Below are 19784 nucleotides of genomic sequence, written 5' to 3' on the forward strand. Positions count from 1 at the left end.
GCACCGACAAAAATCTGAGTGTTTCATATATCAACATTTAAAATAAATACAAAGGTATTTTAAAGCACACTATTTTGCATGGGGAGGCAGAAGTGGAGAACAATGGAATGGATCATTCACCTCCAAACACAGCATCTATGGTTCTGTGAAGCTCAAAACCCTTTCACTAGCTTTACAAGTTTAACTAATTGTCCCCGTTTTCCCTCAGCAAGCACTCAGGCGAGCATCTCACCGATCTCCCACAACACACGGGACATGCTCATGTGCACTCAGAGTCTCCATCAACAAGTGAAAATAGTCAGGAAACAGTTCTGAAGGAAATAATTATTTAAAAAAAAAAAAAAAACAAACAAACAGCTTCCTTCTCCACACTGCAGGTTAAACAGTTCTCTCACTTCACACCAGCACTGAGGCCACCAGTAGGGGTGAACACTAGAACTATCAGTTCCAGGTGAGGCAGAGACTGGCTGCCCAGTACCTGACCAACTGCCTGCTCATGCTTCCAGAAAACGGGGGCACCTATGGGATGCTGAGGCATTGGTCCCTCTGGTGAAACTGCCTCAAAGGCACTGCAGGCCATCTCCCCACCGCAGGGCCCCCATGACTACATGCTTACACAGTGGTTGGCATAAACATGCCCCTAGAGGAAGCAAGGTCAGAACATGCCATCCTGACTGACGCCCCAGCCCAGCTTTGCCAAAGCAACTCAAATCCAGATGTTAGGGGATAGCAAGAACAGTAGAGAAAATCTAAGGTATTGATTTCCTGCACATACTAAGAAATAAAACCAGCTTATACAAAGCCATTTTAACAGAAACTGAAGGACTGGCTGGCAGTAGATTTGATGTACCATCCACATGTACAGTTAACCCTGCACAACACAAAGCTAGGGTCAGAATGCACAAGAGGTCAAGTTTCCTGTTTTTGCAACATTGTGTTTCTTCCAGAGCCCCACCATTTCAGAATGATGGAAAGACACAGACACACCTGACAACTGTACTTCAACAATAGAATACGTTTTTACAGATTATTCCCTTGCAGAATCAGTGAAGGGGACAGTGAAGGGGGCAATCTGATATATGGTTAGAGTCCTCTCCTTGTATTCAGCTTTTAGCTTAGCTTTCCATGCTCCCCAAATATACCGTCATATGCATTAAAAGCTTTTTCTAGACAACTGTTTTCTATCTGAGCATTTGAACACAAGAAAGTCCTTTGCTATACCCACCCTTATCTTCTATGAAGTGAAAGTGTAATTATGAATAAGCAATGAGATCTATAGAAACGCCTGCAGGCTGCAGTCTTTGCTCTGCGTACTGAATACTGCAACTGTAGTACTACACAAAACCTTCAAAGGATAGTCAGCATTGTAAGAACAGATACTGTCCAAGTTTTATAAGCTCCCTATCCCCCTCCCCCCACAGAAAGCAGAATATATATCTAATCTTTACTCAACATAAAACGGAGAATAAATTAGTTACCTGTAACTCAATCCTCTGACAAACCTACTTCCCAGAAGATTTTGAATAGTCACTCTAGTTTCTTCCAGTAAGTTTTTAGCAGCTGAATCTCCTACAGCAATAGCGATAATGCGACCAGCACTTCTATTCTTCAGTAAGTTCTGGAGTTTCAAGCTTTCTTCTGAAAACTCATGAGTATCAAATTTCAACACTTCCAAAACACTCGCCGTGTCCTGATCAATCACTCTCACATTTAGTCCTCGGGAAAAATTCTTTTTAAATGCATAATGACCACAGGCCAGCCCTGAGAAATTCATAGACTTTGACAGAAGAGTCCATGATAGCTTCTGATGCCCATGCAATTCCAGCGTTCCTTCAGGGCCCACACCAATAAATTTTTTGCCAAATTCTGGCACATCAGCATCTTCATTTGATTTCCCGTACAAAATAATAGTTGCTTTGGATTTATAGCGGCATTTCTCTGCTCCAACATGAAGCATTCCACCATCCTTTATCAGGATAAAACGAGTTCTCAAAGTAATATTTTTAGAACCATCTTTATCATCACCAAAAACAAGTAAACCTAAAGGAAAAAATATATATATATTTCCGTAAGTAAAATCAATTCTGAGATAGACTCAAAGAATTAAGATTTGCAATAAGAGCAACAGAAAAATTAGAAAGATTTATTTTCCACACCAATTGAATAAGTTACTAAGCTTATAAATATGTTTATGAACATTTAGGAAAATAACTTCTTCTGGTTGTGATTCATCTTTCTAAGCATCTGGCTAGCTTGTCCCTAGTTTTCATACTGTCTTTCTAAAATGGCCAGCATACTGTTTGCCATCAGAACATATTAAGATTCCTTACCTGGAAAGCTACTATGCAAGTCTAATTTTACTATATCATATAGAAAACCATGCCATTATTCCCAGTGACAGACTTGATAGTGTTCATTCAGCTTTTTAACATCTGGTATAACTGGCCTGGCAGAAGGCAGAAAAGTGGAAGCAGAAGAATTGTTCAATACCAATATTCCAATTCATGTAATCATAAAAATACAAGCTATGCAGTGAAATGAAGCATTTTCCTCATTTTGCCTTTACACACCTCCATCCTGTATGGTTATAGAATGTACTGTAGCATCCGAGTTCAGACGAAACAGATCTCCCTTTTTGATAATAACCTTCTGTTCAGGATCCTTCCCAGGGCTCCAGTTTTTCAGACGAGGATTCTGATCAGGACAATTCTCTGCAATATAATATGAAATTCGTTATTTTACAAAGTTAGACTCACCAACAGGATGACAGCAATGTTGGAAGCATGATGATGAATGTGATTAAGGCAGTCAGTCACCCACAAAGGACTTCCACCTCCTTCCGTGGTTACAGTACTGCTGCAACAGGTGTTCACATTTAAATTAATGGAGCCAAAAAGGTAATTGAGCAATGGTAAAGCTTTCAGGGGGTGAGAAGGGATTGTACACCGAATTAAATCACTGAGGATCACAAGCAGACTGAACTGCCAATGTATGCTGCACTTTTAACCTATTGCTAGGCATCCTTTGTTTTTGCTTCAAAAATTTCTACATCATCTACTGTAGATGAGGAGAGGTAAGTGGCAAAGTCTTAGATTCATAGCAGTTACTCTGACTCCTAGGCATCATACCTGAAATACTAACATGGTAGTGAGGCACAGAACCATCTCACCTCCCTCAAAGTTACAAGTGCCTGTGTGAGAAAGGCTGATCCCCTCTTGCTTTTGAGCATCTTGATCATTTCTTTCAGCACAGATTTGCCAGTATGGAACAAAGGGGAGAAAAAAGAAAAGACAACCTTCATATATTTAGTGTAATGCTTTACTACTTAGAGCAGTTTCCTGGGAAGTGAGGCATTTGGATCCAAACTCACTGTCCTTTTTAGGAAGTTACTTTAAATACCAGGCTCTGAATCACACCAGAGCTGAGATGTACATAATCCTTCTCAAAATCCTGCTGAAGGTTTAGCACCACACAGGCAGTGGTGCCATATTATAATGCCAGAAAAGGAGAAGTAACATGAAGAAGTGACAAGGTCAAGTGACTTCAGATGCAGCTACAGCAATGTGTACCTAAAACACATCTCTTTACAATATTAAGCAGTCAGAAATGCAGCAGCACAAGAGGTACTATGAAAACAGGAAGTATATTTCTTGAATTTTCAATTTTCTTACAAAATGACAGACAGCAAATATTTTTGTTGAGGAAAAAACACAACCAAAAATGCCAAAAATAAACAGGTTAGAAACTCAACTGAGAGAAATAGTCTCAGTAGCCTTTTCAAACCTTATCTTCTGGAGAAAAAGCCCCATACATCTGAAATGAAAATCAGGGAAAAAGGCTACTTGCAATAGCCCATTCTTGCAAAATCTAAAGAAAGAGAAACCTACCCACAGATTTAATACAAGCCATCCTTAGTTCTGCTGACAAAGTTGTTTTCGTTTGCTGTTTCTCTCTCCACATTTCAAATCCTTTCCAACCCAGGAAACCCACAGAAACCAAGATTTGACTGCCAGTGGAAAAAAAAAAAAATAAATAAATAGCAGAACTGCATGAGGCCAAAAGGCATCTAAAGTAGTAATATAAAAACAAAAGTGGTTGTTTTTTCTTTCTTTTTTTTTGAGGGGGGGGAGGGAGAGCCAAACGCTGCCAAAGAAAGCAGCATGTAAAAAGTGAAACTCAACACATGAAGGAAAGCTGAAAAGCAAGAAACACTGCTATCTTGCAATATGCTGAAAAAATGCAGTTCTGCTGCCTGACTCATGCAGAGTCAGTAAGCTCCTTTCCTCAACACTGCAAAAGTACTGAAAAGAGACAGGGACACGCACTTCCTGGCTGGTAGCAAAGGGCAGTGCAGGGAAACCATGAGTCAGCAACCTGCTAATTTCTGTTTAGCATGATTCATGGAGGGAAAAAGATTTAGTAACTGCAAGTTTTTCTGTTGAGTCTGAAAGATGAGATACAGCACAGCAACTCAATAAAATGAAATCAGAGTCTAACTTATCCTATCTTTGAGCAAAGAAGCCATTGGAATTGGAAACGGGCGCTCCTGCAAAATGAACATGCTTCTGAAGCACGGCGGATCAACTTTTTGGCAAGAGAATCAGATGTGCTCAGCAAAAGCATTCTGAAATTCTCCCTTAGTAACTGCAGTGGGTTGCAGGGAAACATCAAATATTTAGTACTTCACCATATGTTACCTCCAAAATTACTGATCGGGTTTTATAGACCACAGTCATTGCCTGTACAGTTAAGGTTAAATGGAAGCAGAAGCATAACACAGAAAACGTTAAGTAGCTACAGCCTTGCCAAATTTAACCACTCACACTGAATTTTTTTTTCAAGTCAAGCCTCTACTTAAGTGCATTTCTGTAAAAGGGGGTCGGCTGTCCTTAGGGTTTAGTTGTTTCTAATAGGGTTAACAGGGTGAAAAAGTGATATTTTTATATATAGTAAAAAAAACAGACAAACAAAAAATACCTTGCCCCCCCAGAAGTTCTAGAATCTTTCATGTGTTGGGGAAAGGATATGAAGTTTGGCAGAAGAACAGACAGGAAACAGTTCTCAAAACACAGTTAAATAGTTGCGTTCTACCTGCTTAGCCACCAAGTCTGGAGTTCCTGAGGCCTCTGGGAAAAAATTATCAGTGTTATATTATGCTGAGCTGAAGTTTATCACACTTTGGCAGCTAAATTTTCTGAGGATCCTGTTTACCCTGGGCAAGCTCCAGCTGAGAACTGCGAAGGCCAAAAAGAACTTTTTCCCCTAAATCTCCCCTATTTCTCTTCCTGACCCTGTAGCACAAGCCTCTGGAAATGGGGAAGGAAATTGCATTTCCAGCACTTTACATGTGTTAAGGCCTCCTTAGGAAAAAAAAAAAAAAGAAAAAAAAAAAAAAGAAAAAAGATGATGACAGGAAGATAAAAGCAAGGAGGAAAAAGAAACCAGCTGACAGGCAGGAACAGAAATGCAGACAAGTATCATTTTCCCTGTGGGAAGGGTATGCCGGAGGTTTAGGATTTACACGCAATTACTACTAAGTCTCGCATTCCCTACACTGCCTTTCAAACAGCCATTAAAAGCACTAACAATATGGATTTCCAATTAGCCCTCAGCAAGAGCACACCTAGCTGGAACTGGAGCAGTTGGCTTTAATACCACATGTGTGAAGATGGAGCTAAAGACATTAACATTTCAACCCATCAACCCATCAAGAATCTTTTAGCAGAACTGCTGCAGTAACACTGTGACAGAATGAAAATTTTTGTCACTTTTTCTCTGGTGCCTGGATGAAGTTTCTCTTGCATTAGGGCTTCCAACACATTCTACAGATGTGTGGTTTCTCTTTTAAAAGACAACGCAGGGAAAATTCAGAAAGACACAGTGCAACAACTGATGCAGCAAGCTGACCGGATATCCACAGAAAGGCAACAGGACACTGGAGGAAAAAAGTCACATCCTTAGGTTATTTCTCAGCTGCTGTGCATGTCACTACAGCAAAGATAAAAAATGCTCTACTGCAAAATCCCCTGTATCCTCACTGATCCATCAACTCCTTGCTGATCGGAAGTTCAGTGCAGGAATTCTAAACAACCCAATGCCTCAATGAACAACAGCAGAGGAAAACAAACAAAAAACCCCACTCAGAAAACAATTTGCATTTAAAAAGCAGGCAAACTCATCTCCTGCACATTATCAGTTTCTAAAGCATAGAAGGAATATTAATTCACATAGTCTGCGAAGCACAACCCCACTTCTACTGAAACAACCACAAAACCTACAATCTTAATTAATTATATGGTATAAAGTCCTGGTATCATAGTGGAATGGTTTGTTATGTTTGTTTTGGAGGGAAGGTCTTTTGTTGTTTTTTCTTCCTCCGAAAGTACTACTGTGTCAACACCCTAAATCACTTTTCAGCCTTCTCTTCAACTTGTAAACAGAGCACTTATTGCACATCTGTGCTCATATTACCAGAGACCTAGATCATAATATAGCAGTAATCTTCTATTCACTACTTCCTAAAAACTTACTTTCTTTTACTCCAGTTATTAGAAAAACTCAATAACTTCACCTGAGAAGAGATCTCTGCAACCAAAAAAAGTGCCCCCGTTAAAATGCATGCATCCATTTCATACTGCCATCTGAAATTCACCATCGATTATTTTGTTTGTTACCTAGTGTTGCATTGACTCTGGAAACATAAACCTCAGAAGTACTACTCCAAAAGCTACTGTGCAGTCAGAGCTTGTGTTACAACAGGTAATGGTTTTCAAATTAATTAAAAAAAAATCATTTTGTTTTTAGAAACCTGTTTTCTTCCTCAGAAAAACAAAAACAAACAACCTGTGCTCCAAAGGACACTATCAGCCTTTAACTGCATGTCACAGTAGTTAGCAGTATTTGGCAGTAGGGATGTCTAGTCAGTGAGCAATAGTGGATCATACCACCTCTTCATGCTTTACAGCCAGACGATTTGAGAGATGATTTCCAAATTCTGTGAAAGTTGCACTGCATTCTAAGACAAGCTGAAAGCTCAGGGCTGAGAGGTCAGTGAGCTCCCTGCTCAGTTTAAACAAAGCAAATAAACCATTTAGTATAAATTCACAGACTTTTACATCTTTTACTTGAATGCCTTTCTATTGTTTTCCTTAGTTACCGCTTAACCAGAAAGCACTTCATTTCAACTATCCTTCGCAAACATCAAAATCCTACATACAGTAATTATGGTTACACAATGCTCACACTTCCTCCCCTCATCTTTATGTCTTTATTTACTACTTCGCCTTTTTTGCTTCAATTAAGCAAGTCATATCAGTCTCAATAGAAATAAGAAGTGCCACTGAAAACAGCAAAAGGAACTGAACTTATCTCCAAATAGAGCTTCTTTTCACATTAAAACTACAAAGTGCTCTATTACTACACTCCATTTTTAACAATATTTCTAATGCAGAATTACTGCACTATGTTCACAGGGGCTTCAACTTCTAGGATGATTTTGTGTAAGAACTTACCATCTGGTGCATATTTCGAAGCTATTCCCATAAAAATCCCCAGTGCAACAAAAAGTGAAAAGCTAGAAACAGCAAAGCAAATGAGAGTATTTTTATGTCTGTTGGCTTCTGCCTGGCGGCGGTGCTGTCCTGGTGATGAGGATGTGAACATGGCCCGGGCTTCTTGTCTCGCAGAGGTAAATTCAGCTGATACATGGCTGTGTGAAGGCGGTGGGGGACGAAGAGGGGCGATTCTCCCCGGGACATACCCAGAAGACCTGTGACTGCTCCCATTCTGAGGTGGAAGGAAAGCAGGGGAACTCCCCCTGGCATCAATGTCTTGCATGTTACAAAGTCACTGCAACGAGCACACACAGACAGAAAAAAAATAAGAGAGAGGCTTTCAGTATACAGTACATTAAAGAAGAAGGAAAAAAAAAGGCAATTTTAAGCCACATGCCTTCTCCTTAATGTGTTTCTTTATACAGTATCAACCACACTATAGCTACTGGTCATTTACCACGCTGTAACAGTTTGAAACAATAGCATGCAAAATATCTTGAATACAATTAAACTTGAAAGGATCTGGTAAGGAAACAAAGCACAGCACAAACCATTTATGTTAGGTATTTTCCAGAGGTTTGTCACAGTTAACTTGCATTGTCCAATTAAGAAACAAGAACAATGAGAAAGCCAGCAATTTCCTTTCTTCTCCACAGAATGCCCAAATGTATTTCTTCTCCATGCAGAAGCTGAACAAGCTCCTCATTGTTTTCCTTTATGGAAGGGAAGTTGAAGCTTTCATTCCACATTGGAAGCAGCAAGAAGCATGTAAATTTAATACGTAAAATACAAGACAATTTTATTTATACTTGAGAAGATGCAACCTAGTCAACACTTTTTATTAACTGAGGCAATTTGGAGTCTACAAAGTTTGTCTACTCACAGCAGGTTTCGGTTGCCAGTAAAGGTGTGTTTGGATTGATCCTGTAACAAAGTCATTCCACAAAGCTGAGATATCTGGGCTTGGGCATAAACACTCAAAGCAATGCTATTGCTCCAGGGCTCCCTACCTACCACTGAGAACTGAGAACTTTTATTCTGGTTACTTGTGTTATTTCTATCTTTTCCTGAAGCAGCCAGCAAGAAAGCCACAAGAAAACATTCCTTCCTGACCTGTTCCAGCCAACAGTTCTAAACTACTGCACTTTTCTGCTTGCTTTAAGGGATCCAAAACTGCATTCAAATACTTTCTTAAGCTTTCTGGTCAAATCTGTTGCACAGCAAGGAGTATTCACAAAGCTAGCATGATTTTTAATTGACATTTCTTAGGGATAGAGGATTTTTTGACAAGGTTGCTCAAGTTTCAGTTTACTGAAACCCAATCTTCAAAACCAAATTCTGAAGAGGATTTAAGTGTAAGCTAGATGTATTAAATCACAAAACGAATTATGAAAATAGGGACCACCAATAACAAAAACCTCCAAATGCATAAAGATCCTCTCTTTCGTTTACAAAGGGAAGTCTGAGTCATGTTCTCAAGTGCCAGGCACACTGGTGAAGGAGGAACACTACAACTGCAATCTCCTTCTGAAATGTAGCAAAGGAGCCTTTTGTCTCATGCTGTAAAATCTGACAAGTCACTGTTTCAAGGCGAGAGAGTTGTTATTATTGAACAGGCTGGATTACTCTTTCAGGGAAGACAATGCACCGCCAGATCTATGCAAAATGACAGTAAAGGCACTGAAACATAAACTGGAGCAGCCAGCCCACAGGAAAACTTATGCCAAATCCCCCAGCAGTGTTCTTTGCACCTGTTTGTTGCAGCAAATTGATTTTCACCATTCTCTTCTTAAAGAAGCTGTTTCCCATACCTAATCCCCTGTTCAGACTTCACTGCCCACTGCTTTATGAGCACTGTGTAACAACCTTCTTCCAGCATACACTTTTAAACTCAGCTAGACAACTTTCAACAGTAAAATCTTAACAGCTTCTGTGTTTCAGAAGTGCTGCTAAAAACTTAATGCAGGAGCTTTTCAATTTAATTCAAAAACAGTCTTTATGCCTAACTGAAACAAATACTTATTTTTTTAAATAAAGAACATTCTGATCCAGCGTTGAGGGGTTTTTTTTTGTTGTTTTTTTTTTGTTGTTTTGTTTTGTTTTTAATGGTTTGGGCCCCAAACTCCTCAAGTGTGGCTAAAAAGCTTTCAGATATGGCATTTACCTGTCTCACTGACAAACTGACTATATGGTGTCATTATAATATGAAACATATGGAGTTATTAAGTCATTTAATTGCTCAGTTGTACTAAACCCAAAATACACAAAGCCTAACTTACTTTCACAGCATAACTTTTTTTTATCAATGAAGGCATCTTTAAATACTGCCACCACTTAAAAGAATATTCAGCACGAGATTTACCAGATAGTTTGCCATTACATGAGGTGTAACCATTTCAACGCTTCCCTCTTCCTGTGCCATCTCAAGTTATCTAGCTGAGAGAAAGATCTTCATCCCTCAGAGCAGCTGCTGACTTCTCCTTAAAATTAAGATGAGCTCGAGGATCTGATTCAAGTTACTGACTTTTTTATATCCACTGTGAAAATTTTCAGATGGCACCACACAAATGTAACTGAAGCAATGAGCTATAAAGCCTGTAATGCCCTAGACAGTGATGTTATTTGGCTGTACAGAGATAGTATAAGTAAAACGCATGGGAGGAGAAAGAACTTAAAAAAAAAAAAAACTTCAAGTTCCCATTTACTGGAGTTTTTTCCTCTTTAACACCTCTTTCTCCACCTTCAAAGGCTTGCCATTCCCCTGTGACCTGTGCCTATGCTGTCCTCTTTTAAAAAACAAAAAGCAAAAAACTCTAGGTATCAAAGGTCCCAGGATTCTATGTGCAGTCACAGACACTAGAGAGAATTGGCTTACCTCTACGACCTTGCAGCCCCACAGAAGCATAAAACCTCATGAAGGAGCTCTGAGATGTGTGCGTCTCCCCCTGATAGCGCAGCCATGGGCAAGAAAATCACCACTTTGAGGAACCTACTGCAATTGCACTGTGTCACTGTGGTATTTTGCTTTGTAGCTTGCTGCAGCACGATTTCAGTGAAAGTCAAGTTTGTGCACGATACACAGCTGCTCAGCTTACCTACCCAAGTGGTATAGAGCTCTCTGTGTAAACCTGCTGTTGGCCACGCTGCTGTTGGCAGGCTGCTGTTTCATCATTCTCAATCTTCTCAGCCTTCAACAGAGTATTACACAACATCATCAAATCCATTTTTCACCATCATTGTTCACTCAGGGATACAGACAGGTTTGGGCTTCCCATTCACTGCACCAGGGAAGCCTGAAATACACTAATGGAGCTAGAGGATGACTGTCATTTTGGCCCATTACATTCCTGCTACCACGTCTGAGCTACTGGACATGTTTGCACACCATCCTTCTGATTGTGCACTTCCCCGCACAATCCAGATTCTTGCTTCCTTCCCCTCCTGCCACATCACTGAACAGGTATGTATTTCTCGTATTCATCATGCTAGCCAATCTAGTCCATGCCACCCTAAAAAAAACTCTGTTTTGCACAGAAACTCAGAAGAGCAACTACAGTACAAGTCTGTTTCTACCAACAGAGCACTTGAGCTGCATGGATAACAAACTCTAATGCTCACCAAGCAGGCTGTAGCATCTCCAAGGCCCTCACGTGTCCCTTCACCTGTTTGTCCTTGTGCCATACTGTACACGCATACAAGCCTAAGGAAAAAAAACTAGGAATGTACATGCAATCACAAGATAACACTGGGTTCTCTTGAGGCATGAGCACATGATCAGAAGCAAGTGGGATGCTTATCTGTTACTCAGAATGGGGCTACTTTCCTGAACAGGAACTGGATTATTCTGTGCTTTTCATATAATCCAACACCACCAAAAAAGTGAAAAACACACCATGACATTTCAACACTTCAGACGTTAAATAAGCAGCATAGCAAAGCATGTCAGATTTGCTGTAAAACTCCCTTGTCATTGCATCTTCTCAAAATTCTGTAAGCAAAGTAAGCTAACTTTCATACAAGGCAAAGATACTAATGTTTCCTTTAAAGGACATCTTAAGGATGCATAGTTCATAGGTATGAGGAACAAAACAGAAAGGAAGTTAGAAAAAATTCCACTTCTGTTGTTGCTGGCTATGAAATGCTACCAGTTGCAGTGCTGATTGTTTCCACACTCTTTAATCTCAGAGTATGCAACTGCTGTTAAGGAAAGGACCAAGGAAGGGTGGGCAAAAACCACACACTGAAAGAATAACAGCATTTCCCCCTGTAACACAGTGCCACATTGGTCACTGCTGCTTTTCTGGCAGAGACCTGACTGGTGCGAGATCAAAGGGCAGCCAGGAGCCCAGGAGGGCTCATGAGCTACAATTATTAAACAGAACATGATGTAAATTTCTGCCAAGTACAGCACACACACCTTCACAAACCTTCAAGATGGCCATTAAATTGCTAAAGCTTTACAGATTTCAGGACATTTCAAAAACTTCAGAAAGTCCCCATTTCAACATGACTTAAACTTTCCCTTAAGAAAAAAAGCCTAGTCCCCAGGAACTGCAACCTCTGTGATCCACATTGTCTTCTGTTGCCTTGTTTCAAAATTAAGCCTATTCACTCTCATAACACGCAGCATATTTATAGGAACCTACTTTTTCACCAAGATGTGCAAAAGCTAAAAAGCATAAGCATACAGTAAAGTACTACCACAGTTCAGTAACTGTGGGAAATCACAACAATTTCTGCAAGAGCTTGAAAAATCACATTTGATTTAAACTGTAAAAACTTTAGATGACTTCTGTCACATACTGCTTGCTGAATACTACCACCACTGAGTCTACTTCCTTGCCCAGCAATTTCAGAAGAAAATTAGAGGACAAACAGCAACAGTTAATGAGAAACTGAAATATAAATAAGGTAATAATTACAAAATTTTCTCCCAAATAAATAACACTGATTCAGATTTTCTTAATTTCCTATGCAGCAAATACTAATTTTTTTTTTTTATTATTTTTTTTTTGGCCCACAGAATGTGCAAAATGCTTTTGGCAGTATGTACATTTGCGAACAAAAGTTTTCAGAGGTGAAGTACAGGAAAAGGTCATTAACAGTTCTGATGAGCACTTTCAGAGCACACTAAGAATTGCAGCCATTGCCATCGAACCAGACTGATGCATTAGGTTCACAAAAACAAGGTCAAATATTCCACCACTTTCATATTTCGTGGTGCTCTTTTATGCCTTAATAAAAAATATTTTTCAAGATAATTTTGTTAGTTACATGCATCAGCTCTATCACATATTTCGTATGTGCCCCAACACAATTCCTCTTCACTCATGAGGCCCAAGCAAGCCAAAAGTTTGGACACAAATGGCTTACAGCATAGAGAGGAACCATTAATTTCATTTCTTGCCTCTTCTGGTAGTGTTGAATAGATGACCCTTAAGGATGAAAGCTAACAGATTAAAGGTGAAGTGTTGCCTTTCTTTCCCCCCTCCTCTTTCTCTTCAATAAAAGTTCTTCTTTTCTCCAATGATAATTGGCATGCTTTTGTCTATTTTCCATAACTTGTGTGAATGAGCTCTGTAGCAGTCACTTGGCTTCGTGTACATAGTTGGCAGGAAAGCATATGACACAGCAGATGAAATGCACAACTTTTCAGAAAGCCCATGTACAAAGTTTAGGGATTTACATAGTTTTGAGACTGCAGGGACATATTTGTCTTCTTCAGTGCCTACACACCAAACACTGTCCCTCAAACACTCACCTGTTCCTAACTGATGCCAAGACACATCTATTTTTAATTTGCTCTAAGACATTCATAACATCCTTAGATGTTACATCTCACTGAGTCAAAGAAAAAAACCCAGGAGCCACTGTAGTTCCTGCAGCCCATGTATGTGAAACAATGCCTAATGCTTACAGTGACTTCAATTTTGTTCCATTTGTTTCTGTTTGACATGGTTAATATTTATAAATCATTTGCAAATTGGAGAATTCTATCCTGTTTTCCATTTATTGTTTAAACAATAGAATGTTTGGCTGGAAGAAATCTTTCAGAAATCTTTTTTAATTTTTTTTTTTTTTTTTTTTTTATTTTGTATCCTTCTGAATCTACCAGCGCCTCAATTACAGTGGATCCGGCACAATGCAGTGGAAATATTGCATGCCTGCTATGAGAGACAACACAAAGGGAATAATTCCTGCCATGTTCCTTATTTCCAGAAAGGAAAGCTTTAATAATTAGCATAGGATATCAAAAGTGGAGACTTGCATTTTAATCACACATCTGTCATTAGCTTGCTGTGAGTGTCACACTCATTTGGGCCATGAGTCTGTAACATGAGGAAAAAAAAAGGTCCTTGGCTTCACAGGAACGTTGTGAGGCTTCGTTCACAGAACACTTTTGTCTCCCTCAGCTCAGCAACACATCCCAGCACAAGCCTACTTCTAAGCAAATAAATACTTGTGTTCAAGTCAATGCTTGAACACGCAGAACAGTATGAACAGAACAGTGTGAAAGTAACTGATCTGCAGCATTCACCTTAGGGAACTTGAAGAGGATGGTAGCAGAAGAAAAGCAAAAACAAAGTAAAGCAAAAGTATCCTGAAGTACCTTTTGGGTTAATGATGAGGTGTATTTACAGATATTCACAGTTTCTGGAAGAATAAACATCACTGAAAACTACTACGTCTTAGGACACCAGAAAAAATAAATCTCTAATAGAATTCAGAGGAGAGAATTCCAGCTCAGGAGCTAATCACTAAATGGCTGACAAAATTTATTTTTGGCATTCCAGAGGAAGAAGGCAAGATTAGATATCTAATTCCTTCTTGTCAAGCACTCTGATTGAAAAATCCTGAAGAACCAATAAACACGCATGAACAGGTAGGACAGTACAAAATATAAAATGGAGTGAGAAAGGTCTGGTCCCCATATTCAGCTTCAGTCAGTAGACATAAACATACATGCTCCAGGAAACTCCTGAATGAATTGCTAGAAGCACTTAATAATCAGTGGCCTTTCATATTTAAATCCCATCTGTAGCACTACTCAGGAGCGTAGCCTGCTCTCTTTCATAGCTGTATATGCTTTTCTTTCTTTCTCCTCATGTTGCCTTCTGTCTCCACTAAAGCGCTCCGCGTTTTTTTCTTTTTTCCAAACTCACATTTCAGTATGTTATATGCCATCCCTTGTTCTGCTTACTTGAAGAATTATCTTCTTCAGCCATCCATCAGCTACGGAGGAAACAATGCTGGCTGAGAAGTTGCCACCCCACAGCTCAAGCGCTGTAGCTGCACATCACATTCTTTCAGAACAGCCTCGCATTTCCACAAGCCAAGGAGTTTGCATTAAAAGATGATTAAGCTAAGGGCTCCAAATCACATCCACTGAGCAAACAGCTCTGACATCAGCACCTCTAGGCTATTTGATCCCCCAAAGGATTCTTCATCCTGTAAAACGATGACTAAGAGGATATATGACAGAGGTCCACACAGTCAGTAGTAGCACAGAGAATACAAATGACTCTCTTCTAGCGGGAAAAAAGAAAGGGGGTGGGGGCAGTTTGGTGTCTGAACCCGACTCTAAATTGCAAGTTTAGGATTTTAAGAATTTATAAGGGTTCAAAAAGCAGTGGGGTCACAAATGTGAAGCCAGTCAAAGACTGCTGCACAAAGAGCTTAGGAAGTTCTCCAATAGCAAGCTGTGGCATCTATTACTCACTGCTGTCAGACATCAGGTAATTGTCTGGATGGACATTAGTCTGCCATGACAGCACTGTTCTTCTACAATGTTTTAAAGCCTTATTTAACCACTTTGTTCTCATCAGAGACCTCTCCCTAGAAAAGCAAAAACCTTCAGATCAGCCACTATAACTGCTGACATCGTGAGCACAAAATATATGCCTCTACCTGATAGTTTAAATTAACGCGCCAGATTGTCATGCAGAGGGTGAAGCATGGGAAACATTCCATTTTGCTGCAGGAATGGAGGCTTTCAGCAGAAGGGCAGCACAAACACCAAATACACATGCGGCTTTGGAAGCAGCAGTCATGCTCCAACTACATGCTGAAGAGAGTTTGTGCAGCCAGGATAATGTGAAGTAACCTGACTGCATGTCTGGATGCCAGCTTTCAATATAGATAAAAGGTATGCACAGGAGTCACAAAAATACTCAAGCTGAGAGCCCGGCGAACTGTGCACAGTAATTTAAATTACTTTACATAAAACTCTTGCAAGAGAATTTAAGAAAAGAAAAACTTTTTCCATCATTCTCCCAGCCTTTTCCATGCATCAAAGGAGAAGCAAGTTTTCAAAAAACAAAACAAAGACTTTAATCCACTACCAAGAATGTGTTCTGCTGAGCTGGTGGCTACATTCATATTTTGGATTACTGTGGTAAATTCCTTTCCAGGGAACTCCAAGAACTTCGCATCCAACAGCCAAATTTTGCAACATCCTGCCAGGTGAAGCCAGACTTTCTGCGTGACTGCACTACATTTTTTTAGCCCAGTGCCAAAAAAGATAGCAGAACTATCAGTACACTCCCTTTTGTCAACTTACTTGACAGCAATAGAAGATACAAGTCATAAAACACACATTCTCTAATGTCTTGAGCATTTCCTTTCCCTACTGGCAAGTACATCACTTTTCTCACTCATATCTTTCATCAAGGTTTGCCACCCCCCTTCCCCCCCCCTCCATTTCCTTTCTCCAAGAAAACACTTTCGTGGATTTCTGAACCTACATCTACAAACAGCTCATTCCCATTTATCTTGCCAAAAATGTTTTCAATACGTCAGCAGTGAAATCCTTTTGATTAAAAAGAAGCTTGAAATGGATCAAGTCTAATTGTGACTTGATTCCTAATTAGAACAGTACTTCGTAAGTTACAGATTTTAATCTTGTTTTGATGTATATTTTGGGTGACTAAAAAATTGCCTTGACTAATGCAAAGAACAAACTCTGCTGATACATTTCAGACTGTGCTCCCAGCGTAGTTTTTGAACACACAGAGACCCACCAGATAGTAACCCTCCCACTAACTGCTGTCAGCAGCTTTTCAGTCCTGAACAGAAGCAGGCAAGGTGATGGGAGCAGCCCCTTGGGGATGAAGGCTGCTGAGCTCCCCTGGCCCGGAGTGAGGGAGGGTGCACCCTGCCCAGCCCCAGCTTCATGTGGCTGGGGGAGAATAAAGCAGTGCTGCAGCTCAGAGACAGTGCTCTGCAGCATCACTTCCTCACAGTTACAGGTGGGATGGGCATCACCCTTCAGTCCCAGCACTCATTCTCCTTCCCTCACTGAGAGGAAAAACAAGCTGCAGAGCAGAGCCCTATTTTTGAGTGAAGCTCCTACAACAAAAGGCTGAACTGACTGCAAAATGCACAACAGCAATGTGAAGAATGGTTGTTGAGTACCTTCCTATAGTGTACTGCAAAGCAGGGTAACAGCTATACTTGGCATTAAAATCACATCAGTAAGTTACTTTTCTGTATTCTTCTGCAACTGAAGAATACTTCTAGTCTCAATTGTCTACAGCATGGGCATCTATACACCTCTTTAATTATCAGAATGCTACTATTGGGCATTTAACTTGGACTGAAAAGCATTTGCCGCAGTGCTCCCTACCATCAGCCACCAAAGCAGGAACACCCAATCCCTTTCCATGTACAAGCCATTCATGTACAACTCACGTGGAATTTTCACAACTTCATGCTACAGAGCACATAAGCCCTATGGTTTGTTGGTTCCCAGGATGAGCAGATCTCTTTGTGCTGTACCTATTTTTATAACCATGCCTTACAGGAAAAACAACTTTTTTGTTCCCCTGCCCCATGACCTGCTTCGTCAGTTCAGAAGAAGTGTGATATGTGACACTGAACGGTACCTGTTCCTGTCACAGGACAGTCACAGCCTTCAGAGAATCTCACAGGCCCAGCCAGAAGCAGCACTGCTGTTTTCCCCATGCTGTGGTCAGCGCTTAGCCCCCCACCAACTCCAACCACCATCAACCCCACAAAATATTATGGACTTAAAGTGATTAAAACAAACCTACAGTCTAACACCAAAAAAATACCCACATTCCTAACAGTATCAATACAGGTAACATTAAAAAGATGCTTTGTTGCAGATCCTTGATGGATTAAGATTGCCAGTCTTCCTTCTTCTGTGGTTTTTTTTGTTTGTTTGTTTGTTTGTTTTGTTTCTTCCTTCTCCCTTCTAAGTTTTTTTTTCTTTCCTGGATTCCATTCATAACCGGGGCTATTGCCTGTGGTTTATATAAAACGTACCCTTCATGATGCTTTGCCCAGATCAGGCCCAGGACACGCGCTTTGCTGGGTGCTGGAACAGAGCCACGAGAGCCGGCAACGCTGAGCCAGGCGCACCCAACCCGGCAGATTTCACACTGCCAGAGGCGGTGCGCAGGATCCCTGCAGACAAAGCACCTCTGCCATCTGCACGCTCTGCAAGAACAAAGATGGTCCTCACCTCTCCTCCACCCCACTGCTGCCCATGGGCCATTCCGCACCAGTCACACAGACGTGCTCTTACAGATCTCCTGGGCTGCATCAAAGCCTGACTGACGCTATCCTAGAACTGCCTTATCTTCCTCCTCACGTTATCTTTGTGAAGCCTCGGGTATAGTTTCATCTTTGCAACTACAGGGGCATGTGTAATCCCTCTGGTTTTAAAGAATCCGTGCTCCCAGTCCACCTTTAAGAAACAAACAAGGGCAGCACCTTCAGCACGCGCCCCGAGCATGAATGGAGCGCGTCTGGCTCCGCACGCCATGCAGAAGGATTGAGAAAAGCAGCTCCCACTGCTTTTTGCGAGCCTCCGGGCAAGGAAAACACGTCTGGGTTATCACAAGCAGGAAAGGCAGCCCATAGCAACCCAGACGCCTGGGGACGCCGATCAGTCGGCACTGTTATCGTCGCTCTGCGGGACGCCCCGCCGCCCGGGGTGAACCCGCTGAGGAGCGCTCGGAGGGCAGCGCCGGGCAGCACCTGCCGCCGGACCGCGAGGCACTTCGCCCACACCTGCCGTCCCGGAGGCACCGAGCGTGCGCTTAACGCCAGTCTCCAGCACGGGCCCTGGCCGCTCCCTCCCCTTCCCCCCTCTCCGCGCCGCCGCTCCCGGGAACAAAAGAGGCCGGGGCGGGCGGGCGGCAGCCGGCCCTGCTCTTCTCCCCGCGGCTCCCCGCGCCCGCCGACCCCGTCCCGACCGGCGGCGGCTCCCTTCGCCTCGGCCCCGGCGCCGCGCACGCACTCGCTCACCTGGGCCCGGAGCGGCGGCGCGCTCAGGGCGGCGGCATGGCGCTCCCCGCCCCGGACACCGCGGGCGGGCGGCTCCGGCTGCTCGCCTCCCCTCACGGCTCCCGCCCCGGCTCCCGGCCTTACGCAATTGGCGGCGGCCGTAGCCACCCTCCCCCCGCCCCGCCACCTCGCCGGGGCAGCGATCCCCGGCCCCAAAAGAGGCGGCTGCGCCGCGCCGCTGCCGGACCTCCCCCCCTCCCCCGCCCCCGCTCTGGGGGAGGAGCGGCGGAGCCCGCCCGCCCCTCGCCCCACCCGCGCCGCGCCGCGCCGCCGACCCAGCCCCCTCCGAACCGCCCGGCGCGGGGCTGAGCGCGGAGCCGCCCTGTGAGCCCCGGCTGCGGCAGCACCGCGCCGTGCGCTGAGGCGGAGGGAGAAGCGGAGCGAGCTTGGAGATGCTGCTGGGGGGTGGCAGGGGTCCGCGGGATGCTGGCCCTCCCCCGGCCCGGAAGATAGGTGGCAGTCGGTATCGGCTCTTAAAGAGAACAAAGTTACTTACGGGAATCGGAGCCCGGGCAGCCTCTGGTCCGGGAAAAGAGCTGGCTGGAAAATCTGATTCTGGTTTCTGGGAATTTCTTTCTTTCTTTCAAAATCTGATTTGGACTATAGTCAAAAAAAAAAAAAAAAAAAAAAAAAAAAATCCGATTTCAAGGAACCAGTGCCGGCAGCTGTTCAACACCAAAGAGCATCAGAATGGTTGAGGCAGCAGACAGGCGGCGAATGGAGTCGCAGCGCTTAGCTCTGCCGGAGACGCGGAGCTCTGGGAGCGCAGCCGCCCAGGTTGTTGGCTTTGATGTGGATCTGACAACGGACCTCTCTTAAGTTTGGGACCTCCCACCGCTTCCAGCGCACTGAGGTTGGGCCAAACTCACTACAGATCAGAAAGCGGAAAAAAAAAAAAAAAAAAAAAAAAAAAGAAAA

At 42.5% G+C, this 19784-nt stretch overlaps 1 protein-coding gene across 1 annotated transcript in view; it reads right to left on the reverse strand.

Moving 5' to 3' along the window:
* CEMIP2 (cell migration inducing hyaluronidase 2) overlaps window positions 1–19685 on the reverse strand; it is a 47068-nt gene extending 27383 nt beyond the window's left edge. Inside the window, exons 1-4 of the mRNA XM_042877416.1 lie at window positions 19363–19685; window positions 7512–7848; window positions 2571–2711; window positions 1479–2040 (exon numbers count right to left, since the gene is read on the reverse strand). Of these exons, the coding sequence (XP_042733350.1) occupies window positions 1479–2040; window positions 2571–2711; window positions 7512–7836 (1028 nt within the window). The 5' untranslated portion in view covers window positions 7837–7848; window positions 19363–19685. The remainder of the gene's footprint in view (window positions 1–1478; window positions 2041–2570; window positions 2712–7511; window positions 7849–19362) is intronic.
* Between the last annotated feature and the right edge of the window lie 99 nt (window positions 19686–19784).

The sequence above is a fragment of the Lagopus leucura genome, unplaced genomic scaffold (genome assembly GCF_019238085.1).
Source record: "Lagopus leucura isolate 7727_CA_CO unplaced genomic scaffold, USGS_WTPT01 Super-Scaffold_100018, whole genome shotgun sequence".
Classification (NCBI taxonomy): domain Eukaryota; kingdom Metazoa; phylum Chordata; class Aves; order Galliformes; family Phasianidae; genus Lagopus; species Lagopus leucura.